The sequence below is a fragment of the Paroedura picta genome, chromosome 3 (genome assembly GCF_049243985.1).
Source record: "Paroedura picta isolate Pp20150507F chromosome 3, Ppicta_v3.0, whole genome shotgun sequence".
Classification (NCBI taxonomy): Eukaryota; Metazoa; Chordata; class Lepidosauria; order Squamata; family Gekkonidae; genus Paroedura; species Paroedura picta.
In genome coordinates this window covers 95,063,955-95,079,960 of record NC_135371.1, presented here as the reverse complement: position 1 = coordinate 95,079,960, position 16,006 = coordinate 95,063,955, and the positions used below count along the sequence as shown (strand labels likewise).

The window sequence follows — 16,006 nt, the reverse complement described above, 5'->3', positions numbered from 1 at the left end:
CACTACACACAGCCATACCATGAACAGCTTTATGTAAGGACATTGTGTATACTTTATTTCATAGGACATAAACAGGAGGCGAAGGAAAGGTGGAGGGAGTAAGGAAACAAACAGCAGATGCACTCAGAGGCACATGTACCTCAACAGGATCAAATACGATGTCTGGGGCTAGAACACCATTCTTCTTAGCAGCCTTCTGAATGATTGCTTCTGCCTCCTGAATCCTTCCTTGAGAGAGCAGCCACCGAGGGGATTCTGGGATGAACCTGCAACATGTTTCAACAGAACTTATATACAACAATTTCGCCACAACAGCTTGGGTTGTCAAATCTCCACCCTCAGACATGTAACTTTGATAACAAAAAACTAGAGCAAATTGTGCTGTGACAAACAAGGGCCTGCAGGGGGAAACCACTCACTGGCAATTACATGCATGGAATTCAGACAGGAAATATGTTAATCAGTTTTACTCTGTTAATGCATTGTCAATGAGGTGTAGCCACATTGGTCTGCTGAAAAGCCAAAATAAAAGTTGTGCCTTGTGGCATCTAGCATAACCTTCTTTGAACAACATCCCACTTCGTCAGAGGGGATACTGTGCCATTCAGCTGGCAGAGAAATTTGTACCCAACACATAAAAGGCAGGAGCTTTTCTTTACAGGTTTCTGTGCACTGTTCAGATTCATCCTGCTTTGCCAATTCATTAACAGCTGGGAATGGTCCACACTAACTTTAAGTGGTTTCTTTGTTCTTTTGACTGCATCTCATTTTTACCTGCACTGTGGAATATAATGTAGTACACTTTGTCCTATGAAACTGGGCCTTTTGCCTTCTCTTTGTAACAGCTCTTTTCTGTGCCAATAGAATGTAACACTTCATGCATCGAAGTGTGCTCTGGTTTCTGGAAACTTATGCCAAAAATAGTCAGTCTTTAAGTAGTCACAAGATTACTCTGTTATTGCATCACAGCAGTTACAGTGCATTGAAGTATGGATTGAAATAGATGATGCCTATGCCTAGGGGAAAATGCAGCAGTGAGTGACGTAGGCCTGGGGTTTTATGATAACTATAACAGGATCAAGTTGGAAGCCTGAGGGCCTAACCAGGGGTTACAATTTAGGCAATGGCAGCTGCACCACAAGATGTTTGTGTACATGTGTGTGTGCATATGTGCATGAGTGGGTATCAGGACCACATGGTAAACATGGTACAGAATGGCCTCTTTCCTTCTGTGCACATGCTATTTTCCACTTGCTAGTTGTATGCACTTGCCCTATGGATCCAATAAACTAGTATTACTTTATGGAATAGCTTCTTTGCTAATGACTGAATGCAAATAAAATGTATATTTACTTATATTTATTACAGGCATACATGTGAGATGGCTGATTTGTGCCCTAAATTAACTGTCGCCAATGTTAACATAGCACAATATTTTGAGCCAGGTAACCAAAAACTAGATTCATATATTTTTCTTTGTTCTAAGGTTTGGATAACTGCGAGTTGATACTTCCAAATAGGAGACAAACAAACAAATGCATTCATCAATATTTCTAATATGGCCCCATCTGCGGAAACTTAAATCTGTGGACCAGGGCTGTGTAGACATGAAAACAACAACAACAAAAACAACAACACTAATAATAATATTTTTACTGGAGGAAGGGCACCCAGGTTTGCAAAAAATCCTCAAATTAAAAGAACCAAAACAAAGACCAGTTTTCTACACAAATTCAAACAGGAGGCAATCAGGTAAAGGAAGAGTAGGAGTCATTGCTGCCACTTAGCTACTCTAGCAAGGGTGCTGGAGGCCGGCAATGGAAAGAGAAGCAGTAGACCCCATCTCACCTCCCAGCCACAGAGGGTGTGCTGTGAGTGGGTTCTTGGGGAAGGAGGAACTGCCACTTTCTTCACCACTTGAGGCAAGGAGCCACAGCAGGAGGCACATAGGCAGTGATGATTCTACGGAGTGGGCCGGCTGGTGAGTGGCTGGCCTGCTGAGTGAGTGGGGGTGAGGTGAAGACAGAATTTCCTTTCATGAGTCTTGTAGGTCTTCACTTGTTTATTGCCTTAAGAACGTACTATGGCACCACCAATATGGATTTTTTTCCTGCAACATAATCCAATGGGGTCAGGAGAACTTAACCTAAGTAGTTCTCGGCAGTGAACAGATGGATAAAGCTGTGGAAACACTAGCAGTTCAAAACTAAGCAAGTGGGTTTAGAGGGATGTAGCTTGCCTTTGGATTGCACTGTAAATCTACAGTATTATTTTTATTATTGCAAGGGTTCAGAATAAGCAGAAGTATATAGCAGAAGTTACAGCTCAAGGCAGAACAATCTGCTTGCTGTTGTGTGTATTCTTGTCAGTGTGGTCATGTTCTGGTAGTTTTAATCCTTGACTTTTCACTAGTAACTGTAGCAGGCATCTTCAGAGGGAGGACACGGCAAGATGGGAATCTGTCCATCCCACAGTGTGGAGTGTGTGAATAGTTGCTGGGGATTTTATTTATTTATTGGAGGGTGTGTGTAATGTATCACATTCCTGTCTTATCTGGGAGTCTCCAAGGGGCTTTTCATTCATTAGAAAGAAAAAAGAAACAAAATCAATAAAACCTGGCTACCAGAGCCTAAAAAACACTATCTTAGTCCACTAGTATACTTAGAAACACCTCATATGAAGCTGGTATTCGTTGATGAAATAATGAAGACTATGAAAGTTTGGGACAGACAAATTAAATCTGGGAGGTCTGTCATCACATCTTTGGCACTGTTCAAATCCAAGATAGTTATATCTCTACGTTTATGCCTTCAAGTTCCTAAGATGGCAAGATCCAGAGATTTGAAAAAATTCCTTCAAGGACTTTCTATGGCTGCCACTCAAGATTCATAGCAGAGCAGTTTGCTTGGATACTGTAATGCAAGTCTTCTGTAATGTTTATGTTATCTTCCACTTTTGTTAATAAACTGTCTTGGACACTTATTTGATAAACATTGTTTAACTAAAGGTAAAGACGATTGCACGCAGGAATACAACGAGCACTAGCACATACACCTGCACTGTGACCTTCCTGGGTTCTAGCCCTCCTCCCTCCAACTACCAGCCTGATCTTGAGCTCCAGTGTGGTGAAGGGGTTAAAGAGTTATTGTTGTTATTGTTATGTGCGAAGTCGTGTCCGACCCATCGCGACCCCATGGACAATGATCCTCCAGGCCTTCCTGTCCTCTACCATTCCCCGGAGTCCATTTAAGTTTGCACCTACTGCTTCAGTGACTCCATCCAGCCACCTCATTCTCTGTCGTCCCCTTCTTCTTTTGCCCTCAATCACTCCCAGCATTAGGCTCTTCTCCAGGGAGTCCTTCCTTCTCATGAGGTGGCCAAAGTATTTGAGTTTCATCTTCAGGATCTGGCCTTCTAAAGAGCAGTCAGGGTTGATCTCCTCTAGGACTGACCGGTTTGTTCGCCTTGCAGTCCAAGGGACTCGCAAGAGTCTTCTCCAGCACCAGAGTTCAAAAGCCTCAATTCTTTGACGCTCGGCCTTCCTTATGGTCCAACTTTCGCAGCCATACATTGCAACTGGGAAGACCATAGCCTTGACTAAACGCACTTTTGTTGGCAGGGTGATGTCTCTGCTTTTTAGGATGCTGTCTAGATTTGCCATAGCTTTCCTCCCCAGGAGCAAGCGTCTTTTAATTTCTTTGCTGCAGTCCCCATCTGCAGTGATCTTGGAGCCCAGGAAAATAAAATCTGTCACTATCTCCATTTCTTCCCCATCTATTTGCCAGGAATTGAGAGGGCCGGATGCCATGATCTTTGTTTTCTTGATGTTGAGTTTCAAGCCAACTTTTGCACTCTCCTCCTTCACCCGCATCAACAGGCTCTTTAGTTCCTCTTCACTTTCTGGTTAAAGAGTAGCAGATCTAATCTCAAGAGCTGAGTTTGATTCCTGATCCCACTTCCATATGCAGCCAGCTGGGTGGGGGCCTAGAAACCTTCAGGAAGATAAAAGAGAGAAAGCAAAGTCTGTTCTCTTCGCTTCATCCCAGTTCCATCACCAGATTCACTCAAGTTGCCTTAGCAACCTTTTAATATCTCTTCACTCTGAAATATATCATGGAGTTAAGAGAGAGTGAGGGCACAGAGGGTGTTCTGGAGTGATGGCATCAATGGTGTCCCAAAGCTCGACAAAACAGTCCTCAGTCCAAGCATCAAGGGAATTTTCATTGTCTTGAGAATCAAGCTAATTTTAGCTATTTCATATTTAGCTTGTGTTTGCAACTAAAGTTATTCCTATCAGTAATTTAAAATCTTGGTTCAGTTGTTAAGAGTGGTGACCTCTAATCTGGAGAACCAGGTTTGATTCCCCATTCTTCCACATGCCCCAACTGGTCACCTTGGGCCATGAGCAGTTCTCTCAGAGCTCTCTCAGCTTCACCTACCCCACGGAGTTTCTATTGTGGAGAAAGAAAGAGAGGTGATTGAAAGCTGCTTTGAGGCTTCTTTGGTTAGTAAAAAGTGAGGTACAAAAAAAAACAGCTCTTTTTCTATTCAAATTGTTGAAACACAATTTTAATTTTTATTAACAGTACAATCCTATGCCTAGACTGGTTTAAACAATGGGTTTACACTGGAGCAAGTCTGCATATGTTTATACCGTAAGTTAAACAGAGATTCCCACTTTCTTTCTTTCTTTCTTTCTTTCTTTTATGTATTGGATTTATAGCCTGTTGCTCTTGAAAACTGGCTCGCAGCGGGTTACATAAAACAATCCATACAATTATTAAAAACAATAAAATCCCTTAAAACTCCATTAAAACCCCAATTTCTACAATACAACAATACAAAACTTCAACAGATGGCAAAACCATAACCCCCTTAAAACAAACCCTTATGAAGGCAGCATATTTTTAGTCACCAAGATGTTCTGGTGCCAATAGGAAAAGGGGACCCATGTCACCTGCTCTAGCACTGCCCTAGACTATAAACCTGGTGGAAGAACTCCATTTTGTAGGCCCTCCAGAAGGCAGAAACCTCTCTGTGAGCCCGCAGCTCCTCCGGGAGCTCATTCCACCAGGTAGGGGCCACGACTGAAAAGGCCTGGCCCTTGTTGTGAGTATCCCTAGGGCCAGGAACGGTCAACAAGTTGGTATCTGCAGAGTGCAAGGCCCTGCAAGGGACATAAGGCACAAGATGGTCCCTCAGGTATTTGGGTCCCAGACCGTGAATAGCCTTAGTCAACACCAAGACCTTAACCTAATCCAGGCCACGGCGACCAATGGAGCTGCCTCAGCACAGGCTGGATATGGCCCTCCAAGATTTTCCTGTGACGACCCTAACAACCACATTTTGCACCAGTTGTAATATCCGGGTCAGGGTCAAAGAAGCAAGTTACAGAAATCAATTCTGGAGGTGACTGTTGCATGGATCACCGTGGCTAGATGTTCAGGTGAAAGGTAGGGCACTAATAGCAGAGCCTGGTAAAGATGAAAAAATGCCTGGTTGGCTACCTTCTTGATCTGTGACTTGAGGGGGGGGGATGTGCTACCTGGTCCAATCCCTTCCTTCCCAGCTATAAGACCTCCATTTTGGAGGGGTTGAGTCTTAGGCAACTCTGCTCAAGCCACCCAGTCACGGCTTCTGAACATCTGGCAAATGGTTCCAGCAGGAGATCCGGGTGTCCATCCATAAGCATACTGATGGCAAACCAGCCTATAGCTCTGGACCAGTTGAGCCAGAGGACACATGAAGACGTTAAAAAGAGTATGGGAGAGCACCATGCCCTGCAGAGCTCCACACAGGAGTGAACAAGAGTCGGCAACTCATCCCCCCACTGCGACTCTCTGCGTCCAGTCCTGGAGAAAGGAGCATATCCAGTGCAAGGCTGTGCCCCGTATCCCCGTTCCGGCAAGGCGGTGGACCAACAACTCATGGTCGACCACATCAAATGCGGCTGACAGATCTAACAAAATGAGGATGGTTGAACCGCCTTGATCCAACTGCTGCCGGAGATCATCCAAATTGGTGACCAGCACCATCTCCACCCCATGACCGGGATGGAAGCCAGATTGATACGGGTCAAGGGCCGAAGTTTCTTCCAAGAACACCAGGAGCTGGTCCGCCAGGAGGTGTTAGCAGGTATTAGGAAGGAGGGGGAGAATTTGAACACCTTTATTGTAAAGTACACTCACCACCACAGTGGAACGTACAGCACCCCTGGTAAAGTAAGAATCAGAAGCAGAGTCCGCCAGTCTCTGATGAAGTAAGCACACAGTGGCAGCAACATGTAGCCAAGTGCATAAAATATGCAAACACCTAATGTGCAGTATATAATGCGTACTGTTTTGCCAAGAATTTCTGCGCCTGTTCAAAACAAGGGATAAGTTTATTAAAATTTAGACAAAAAGCCCTCCCCAATTAGCTATTTTCCCCTAGTAAATGATGTCAAACTATCTCTGTAATCTATATAAGAAGAGACATAAAACACTAGGGCATTGTGGAAGTGCCTTTAGTCAAAATTAATATTTATAGCTACACATGTAGCAACAAGTTGTTTGCCAACATGTTATGATTTCAGAATGCTAAATGATCTTCTCTCTTCATGACAATATTTCCATATTGTAGTAAGCCTACAATAGTTGTAAAGGAACATCGTATCAGCACAGCGAAGCATTTAGGCTTCATACAATACGTTAATTGGCAAAGAGTACAGCTCCCTCATAATCATGGAAACCTTTGGGCTGCTTTTGCATGTAGTTAGGTTGCTCAAATCAAAGTTAAGCAGCTTGTGTGAAAGATGGCAGCAAACAGAACAGTGTGGAACATGCCCTAAGTGTATAGGAGAAAAGATGCATGACAGAAATTAATGGAAACTTCAGAACAGTTTTAATAATATCTTAAATACTGCATTAATTTTACATATTTATTTTATTTTTTATTTATAGTTTGATTATTTATATACCAAATCTCTCACACTGACCATCTCAGGACAGTGAACATTGAAGAAATATACAACATTTGAACAATAAACAACGAATAGTAAATAACCATAAAAATGAAATTCTAATTAAAAATTGAAAAAGGACTGTTGCCTGCTTCTGGCCTATTTGGCATTGTGTAACATAGGCAATTCAATTGGGAGGAGTTGGGGGGGGGGATAAGGGTAGGGAGGCCCGGTTCAATATATGATGAAATCCAGATTCGTAGTGGGCCTCAACCATAAGCCAGGAGGAAGAGCTCTGTCTTTGCAGCCTATATGGAACTTAGGAAGTCAGGTCAGAGTCCTGATGTTTTTGAGGAGTTCATTCCACCAGGTAGGAGCCGAGAAAGCCCTGGCTCTGGTTGAGGCCAAATGCATTTCTTTAGGGTCAGGGGTCCTCAACTGGTTGGTGTTACTTGATTGAAGTCTTTTCCGAGGAAAATATAAAGGCAGGGCCCAGATCATGTTTTGTATTTTATGATGTTTTATGATTATATTGTGTTTTTATGAAATATTTTATTGTGAACCACCGCAAGCCAGCTTGCTGGGAACGGCAGTATATAAATTTAATTATAAATAAATAAAGTATGCAATGCCTGCATGTTAAAATCCAAATACCAGTATAGGTTTAGGACTGAGATATAATATGTTAAATATGACATATAATACATATAAAACTAAAAACAAGTTATAATACGAAATGTAATATGTTAAAATTTACTTCCACATTAACCGGCAGCTTTTGCTTTAAGCAGAAGAAAGATTAAAAACACTTAGAACTATGATTTGCTTAGCAGTGTAGGCAGTGCTGCTCAGGCTCCAGCAAAAAGATGCCATTTATGTGTCTAACAATAACAAGGATAAAGAAAAATGGGCTACAACCAGCAATGTGCCATCAGAAAAGAAAAAAATGCCAGGCTGATTAATTTATTATTGTACAAAGTCCCAACTAGGGATGCATATTAGACTAAATATGAGGGTACCTTCTTTGATGGCTCATAGAACTGGACCCCCTGGTCCAATGTTTTTGAAACTTTGGGTTTTCAACCCCCCCCCAAAAAAAAAAAACACCTCATTTACCTCAGGGTTGATTCTTCATTATACCCTATGGAGACCACTGATACTGGTCATTCTCCGCAAGTAAAAAGATTTAATTGCTCTGGACAGTTCCAACACTAGGTAAATGCTTTGGTCACTATTTGTTTCATATATTATTTTTATTGTCTTGTTTCATATCCAATATATAGTTTTTTCATCTTATATTGTGTATCAATTAATATGTATCAATTTTTGGATTTAATTTTGATCCTGTTTTTTAAATTATTATTTTAATACTTTTGTAATAATTTTAATTAAGGGGTCCTTCTACTATTTGTTTTAAATGTAAAATTATGTTTTTATAGATCCCCCCCCTAACAAAACCTTAACAATGAAATGTTAATGAAATGAAATCAACCAACTATTGTCTGCCATTTTTTTCTTTCTTAGCACTAACATCAAGATGCTCACATACCAAGCACAAATGCAGCCACATAATTAGAGATCTGTCCCATTCCAACAATAAGAAAGAGCGCTGTAAACATTTCCCAGCTTGTTGAGAAGACCTGAAGAAAACTAAAGCCAGTCTGGACTCCCATTGTTGCAAACAACACATTCTTCCTACCAAACCTACCATGGGACAAAAACAGAAGGAAAGGAATAACATCAAAAGTCCATTAAACAAGGCAGTATAAAAAAGATTAAAAGAATTAAGCGACAATTAATTCATGCTCTCAGGCAAAGAAACATTTGGAGAATCATTCCTTCATTTATTTATTTAAATATTTTAAAATTCCATAGCAGTAAAATGTCATCACTGAAGGTTCAATTGCACTCAATCAACAGAGGGAACTGATGTCTGTAAATCCATTCAGGTCTTTTATTTTCTAGCAGAGGGATTCCCAACCACGGGTCCACAAACCCCTGGAGATCCATGGGAGCTTCAGAGAGCACCTAGCCTTTTGCCTCCTGCCTTAATCGACTTGGCCACAAGCTAGGGAACTGGCTGTGTACATCCCCCCCCCCCCGCAACAAGCATGAGTTATCTTGTGGTTTTTGCATGTGGGAGGGGGCAGAGACTGCACACCTACTCCCACCTTAAATCACCTCTTGTCTCTCCCCTCCTCCCTTGTTGTAGCAGGTAATGATGTCACTTCCAGGGGCATAGGGCAGCCTTGCAGCTCACATCACTCAAAGCCTGAAAGGTTATTTCAGGGGCTCCTCCAGAGTCAAAAGTTTGAAAAAGACTGTTCTAGCCTATTCCTTTTTTACTGTGGCCTACAAGGAACTTGTCCTCTTGTGGAATGAGGGAGTAAAGACAGGGGGCAGAACAATTTTTCCTTCCTTTTTCTTTGCATATTTCTCATCAAATGCAGATTCTCAACGGAGAGACATAGGTTTATACCTCTACTCAGCCATGAAACTCACTGAATCATCTTAAACCAGTAACCCTAACAACTCACAAGATTTGTGGGAAGATGATGTGCGTTACTTTGAAAGCAAAATACAACAAACTTCCTGATTACAATTTATACACTCAGTTCTAACTCAGGGTTAAAAGTAATGTATAAAAAAGGAGACAGGTCTTTAATATATATACTTTACTTGTCTGAGAGTAGTCCAGATACAAAAGATCCAATCAGAACGCCCACAAAAAACAAAGAGATAGATAAAGGTGATTTCCAGTCATTGTCACACACAAGATTCCACTGGAAAAGAAAGACAATTTTTTAGCATTTTTAACTTACTCATATGATGTAAAAAAACCCAACCAATTGACTAGACATGTGCATTTTCTGTAGTAGCCCCTGCAAACTGAACTGCCAAAGGTGGTTGGAAAGGTTCTCATTCCAGGGCATGGTTACGGTGCTGTGAGGACGGGCAGAGTTCCAGGGAGCTCGGAGTGACTTGCTTAAAGCTTAAAACTTTTTCAGAATATCTACTTCTCCACCCTAATTAACAACCCTGGAAGTTGATATCTCAAGGCCAGTTTTAAAGATTTTTACATTCTGCCAGTAATCCTCTGCTAAGAGCTAAAATGCCAACTAAGTGGCGATAACAGAGACAGACTAGCACAGAGGGTCAGTCCAAAATATCAGACTAGGAAGTTGAGTCTAAAAAATCACTATAGAGAAGGGATATATATATATATCCCAGTAACCCTAACATATATATATATATATATATATATATATATATATATATATATATATATATATATATATATATATATATATATATATATATTATATATATATATATATATTATATATAATATATATATTAGCAAAGAAGCTATCAGAAACTGATAGCTACAACAGACTTTGAATGTATTCATAGAGTTATCAGCCCCAAAGCTTCAATAAATACAATTTCAAGGCCTCAAGATATTATTATCTGCTTTCATTGTTTTACACTGAAAGAAGCAGTAGTCTGTGGTCTTAAAGGGAAAGAACAATTATCTCACAATGGCACCCCTCTCCAAATTGACAAGACCTTTTTTTAATATATATAATTTTTTATTTTTCCAAAAAGATGGAAATAACATAGATACAAGACTTGACTCCTTAAACTTTAAGGCACTGCTGGGAACCATGTAGTTTTACTAATATTTTTAAAGAAAAAAGAGTTCAGTTTGCTTAACGTTCATCAAGAGGGGAAAAAAATAAACAGCTTCAAACCCTAAGGAAATGCTGACTATGTTTGAGAAACTAAAGCTACCTCTTCCCTGAGATTTGCATTTCAACACACTTTCATATTATGGGGGAAAACAAATGACCAAGATAAAGAAGAAACTGTAAAGGAGCCAGGGGAGGAACAGATAACCATCAAGACAAGGAAGAAGGCAAAAGGTGAAGACAGCTTCAACAAATCACTAGGCATTGCTATGAAGTAAATCAAAGCTTTAAAGAATGAACTATGTTTAATTGGAAATACAAATACAAACCCTTTAGTTTTTTTTCATTCCAATGACTTGACTCTTATCCAGTTTGATATAATTTTATTTAGTATGTTAGACTTGTTTATGTAATGTGATAATTAGTCTTGCTTATGTAACATTACAACTAAAATCAGTATGTTCTTTTATGAGAAGGCTCATTTTTTTTACTCCCCCACCCATTCAAAGTCAATTGGTGTATATTACTGGCTATATATCTAATTTCAATTTAATATTTAGTTTCTTACTGTTGTCCTCCACAAGTTTATCATTTTATTATTATGTATTTATAAAACAGATGCAATAGATTAAAGGTCTCCCGCCCCCTTCACCCTGGAATCCAAAGATTAAAGGAACTGACATCCCTCACTGCACAGTTGTAGGTTGACACCCCCTCCAAGGGTCTTTTTCTTCTTTGTCTTTTTTTTCTGGCCCTGTATTTAATTGCAGATGGCAGCATTGAGCCCTCTTGCTATATCATCATAGCAGTATAAGAGGACATTTAGTAATATCACCTGAGTACTTTGCTTTTAGAATTTTTAAAAATTGCTTTTGATGTATTTTTTCCCTCTTTTTTGTGCTTCTTTTGACTAATTGCTGGCTGGTCTTAGGACATCATTCATAATTACATGATAATAATTAGCATTTTTAATAATTGTCCTTACATTTACAGTTTATATTCAAGAATGATGCTCTTCACATATATTGCTTTTTTTAGAGATATTGTACATGCACAGCAAATAGATCAGATGGGTTGTCTATTTTGCTTAAAGGTAAAGGTATCCCCTGTGCAAGCACCGAGTCATGTCTGACCCTTGGGGTGACGCCCTCTAGCGTTTTCATGGCAGACTCAATATGGGGTGGTTTGCCAGTGCCTTCCCCAGTCATTACCGTTTACCCCCCAGCAAGCCCTATGCAGGAACTAGTTTCTTTACTGTTGATCCAGATCAGGTTCATGAGGAACAGAAAGTGGGAACAGGACAACAGAAGATATTATTCCATCTTCCTAGTCTGTAATGATTAACACTGTTATTGTCCATATATGATCTGCTATTGTTGGTTTCAGTCCAAGCTTTGCAGCAACTCAGGTAAAAGCAAGTATGATTTATTTTTAAAATAATGTGCATCTTTTTTTAACATCAGTTTGAAATATATTTAAAACTAAGTAAATAATTAACTTTGAAATGTATTCTTAACATTTTGGAGATGTGAGGTACATGCAGATCTCAGTTTGTTTGTGATCCTTGCATAAGGAGTCAGCTATACATCATGTTTGTTCTGGCTTTCCTCTCTTCCGTATAGCCACACAGCGGCTTCAGGGAACTGCTTCTTGAGAGAGAGAGAGAGAGAGCCCAAAGGCTCCAAATAGCACCACATAAAAAGGAAGGGTTCCTATTGCCCCCTCAAAGAGTTTTCTCATGGAAAAACTGCACTGAGGGGAGATATGTTGCCTCTCCACATGGAACAGTAAAGTAACTCCTGCCCTCCCAAGCAGAATTCACTTGAGAAAACAGCTTGTGAGGAGGCAGAATCCTTTCCTTCCCCTGTGGCACAAGTATAAGCCCATTTGGGGGGGGGGGGTCTCCTTTTTATAGTTAAAGAAGCACTTTCCTGGAGCCGCTGTGTGGCTGCAGAGTATATGGGGAAACCAGCACAAGCAAGTGAACAAATGTAATATATAGTGGACCCAACGAGTAAAACAAATTATCACTCTGCTATAAATGATTACTGGTTCTTCCATCTTTTTCAAAGGCGTACAGAAACACTTCTTGAATTGTAGACTGAACATACTAATTTGTTATGAATTCAAATAAACATCCTTACAGCTCTTTTATATTGATTTTTGCTGTGCATCAATGACAAATTTTATTTATTTATTATATTTATATATCACCCTCTCCTGAGGCTCAGGGTGGTTTACATAGAACGTAGAAACGAAAACAAGGAACTTAGATTTTCCATAATATATAGAGAACCACAACCATAATAATTAACATTAACAGAGATAATTATAACAGTGCAAACAGGTCCAAGGATAGAACACATGAATGGGTTTCTAGGAGGGAGGGAGGAAGCTGGGGCCCTGTAGATCAGTGGTCCCCAACCTTTTTATCACCGGGGACCACTCAATGCTTGAGAGTTTTGGTAATGTTTAAACATCCCTTCAAAATAAGATACAGACATGCCACAACAATGAACATAAGGAACATTTTATTTTCATGGAAATTTTAACTCATGACAATGACAAATCAATGGGAACCCTGAGCTTGCTTCTCTGCAACGAGATAGTCCCATGTGCGCCTGACAGATCGTGGATGAAGGGCCGGGGGGGGGGGAAGGTGTCCTTCGCGGCCCACCTCCTGTTAGTCGACGGACCACATGTGGTCCGCCGCCCACAGGTTGGGGATCGCTACTGTAGATGTTGCTGGTTCCCCTCGGCCTCAACCAAATGCCTGATGGAAGAGCTCCCTTTTCCAGGCCCTGCAAATTGCTTAATCTGAATCTAATTTGCCCCTTTGCATTGAAATTGCTATGAATCAATGAGAATAAGCTTTTCTTTTGGTTTGCTAAATTACAGAGCTCTGTAATTTAGCAAACCAAAAGAAAATTGTCTAGTAAGTGCATAAGCAGAATGCTTGCTTCATACAGCAGCACTTCGAACTATAGGCTGGCCTAACTGTGTCAGGCCTGGTTTAAGGATTTGTGGGGCCTGTAGCACCAGAGCCAGAGCGGGGCCCTTGTTAGTTGTTGTTGTTAAGCTTTTGTGACAGAATGGGCCACTAGCTCAACTGATGCCAAGCTTGTGGGCTCTGTTCCAGCCTCCCACCCTCTTTCCCTGGCTGTGGCCTATCTCTCCTTCTGGGTTGCTGTCACCACTCACTGTCTTGAAATTACCCTTCCTGAGGGACACTGAGACCTCTTGGCCAACTTCCCAGCATTTTGGGATTAAAACACTGAATCTTTGGGTCCTGCCTGCAGAGTTGGCAATCATCCAGTTTTGCATTCAATTCCTTCCCTGGGCCCTCCCAATGTGTGAGTACTGCCAGAGCGGGGGAGACTAAGGGCCATTCCGCACAGATTCTTTGTAGCAGGACTGTGGCAAATTGAAATCGCTACAAAAATGCAGTTATGCACAACATCGTTGACAATCTGCCACACTCCTGAAACTGATCCGCAAAAAGCGCTTCGTTGTAGCGCTTTCAGGGAAATTCCAAAAAGTGGATTCACCCTCCGGAAAGCGCTACACTCTTGCAACCAATCTGCAACACTAGCGGGAAAGTTCTGTGCATTACCATTGTTGCGGTTTCTGCAAAGTCCCTACTCCTGGCTCTCTCCTCTGATCTTCTGGCGAAGCGATCACCATTTTATTTCCTGGAGCAAGCGGAGATCAACCGGCGAGCCTTCCTTTTCCCAGCAAGGCTTCCCCGGCTGCAGTCCCGCCCCAGAGCTGTTTTAAGTCACCAAGCAGCCCCGTTTGCTGGTTTATTTTCCCTTTATTTTTCCCTTTATTTTCGCCCGAAAATCGTGCCCGTGCGGGGGGGGGATATGGGGGAGGGTATTTTTTTTCACTCGGGGGGAGCGTGGCAATGATGAAACGGCAGCTCAAACACCACCTGCTAGCTAGATTGGTCTCTCCGTTGCAACGAATCAACGCAGATTCGTTGCAACATGTGTGTGTGTGTGTGTGTGTTTTTAAACCTGCCTTAAAGGGAAAGGGGCTTTTCGGGAGCATGATAACGGCCGCCCATTGGCTGCTCGTTTGATTGACGGGCCAGGAGCGGGACAAAGCTCAGCAATATCGCTTCCTGGCTAGCGATTTTTGCCGCGACCGGAAACCTGTGGAAAATGATAAAAACACAACTGGATTCCACTACAAAGGCAGGTATGCATAACGACGAATTCCACTATTTAAAATGGTGTTTTTTTCGTTCCGCAACCAATTTGCAACATAGATCCTGGTGCGAAATGGCCCTAAGTAGTCCACAGCACCACTCACTTTTAAATACCAAAACCTCAAGTTCATTGAACTATTTAAACTTTAAGCTTAGTAAATTAACAATCCCAGCAGCACACCACATGAAATAAAGCAACAGCACTTTTAAATACACAGGGCATATAATAAAAGGGTGAAGAAATATACTCATTCCCTACACCAGTGGTTCTCAACCTGGGGGTCGGGACTCCTTTGGGGGTCAAATGATCCTTTCACAGGGGTCGCAAGCAGGGTGAGCAGCTTGGTCTGGGGGGGGGGGCACTGCCACTGTTGCTGCTCCTCCTGTAGGCGTTTGTCTGGACATTGTTATTGGCTTATCCATCATCTCTGCCTTGGAATGATGGAACTGAACACAGAATCTTGTGACCTGAAGATTAGGACATGATGCAGCAAGTCCAAAATTGGCATCCTGTAACGATCCAAACCTTTGAAGCACCTTCCAGTAGAGAAACCACTCTGTCTTCTGGATCCCTTGCTGGCTGAGCCAGCCTGCCTGTGTATTTAGGACTTCCTAGAATGCTGTGCCCAGGTCATAATCTGATTAGCTTCCCTTGAAGTTTCCCGGATCTGGATCCACCTTGATGAACTAGGTGTACATCTTTGCTGACACATAGTTCATGTGGTTTATGCTGTGGGGGCTTCTTATTGTTGGTCTGAAGAATTTTAGCAACAGGAATATTGCCCTAACTCCAGAGGTCCATGTGCTAGGCTGTGGTTCAGCAGCGCTCCCCAACTGGTCAGGCTTGCAGCAGTGTATATCTGCTGGAACTAGTTTAAGAGGGATGGGTTACTTTGATTGAGATTACTCTTGACTGTCTACCAGTTTCAGCTGAACTAGGCCTGGTGATCCAAGACCACAATAGTATATCTATCTTGCTTGATATCCTTTGCTGAAAAGGTCTCAGCGCAGGCATTGAGTGCAAACTCTTCCCCAGTAGACTACTTCTGAGTTTGACACTATCAGCCCCATCAGGCTTGACAACTGAAAAAATTATAAGCATCAGGTCTTTATTTATTTATTATATTTATATACCGTCCTCCCTGGAGGCTCAGGGCGGTT

The 16,006-nt window shown here is 41.5% G+C and overlaps 1 protein-coding gene across 2 annotated transcripts in view; it reads right to left on the bottom strand.

Annotated features, from left to right (window-relative positions):
• LOC143832444 (organic cation/carnitine transporter 2-like) overlaps positions 1–16,006 on the bottom strand; it is a 60,710-nt gene that overhangs the window by 23,433 nt on the left and 21,271 nt on the right. For both annotated transcript variants that reach the window (XM_077326898.1, XM_077326899.1), the window contains exons 2-5: positions 9,620–9,723; positions 8,490–8,644; positions 6,189–6,360; positions 140–266 (exon numbers count right to left, since the gene is read on the bottom strand). In XM_077326898.1, coding sequence (XP_077183013.1) covers positions 140–266; positions 6,189–6,360; positions 8,490–8,644; positions 9,620–9,723 — 558 coding nt within the window. The remainder of the gene's footprint in view (positions 1–139; positions 267–6,188; positions 6,361–8,489; positions 8,645–9,619; positions 9,724–16,006) is intronic.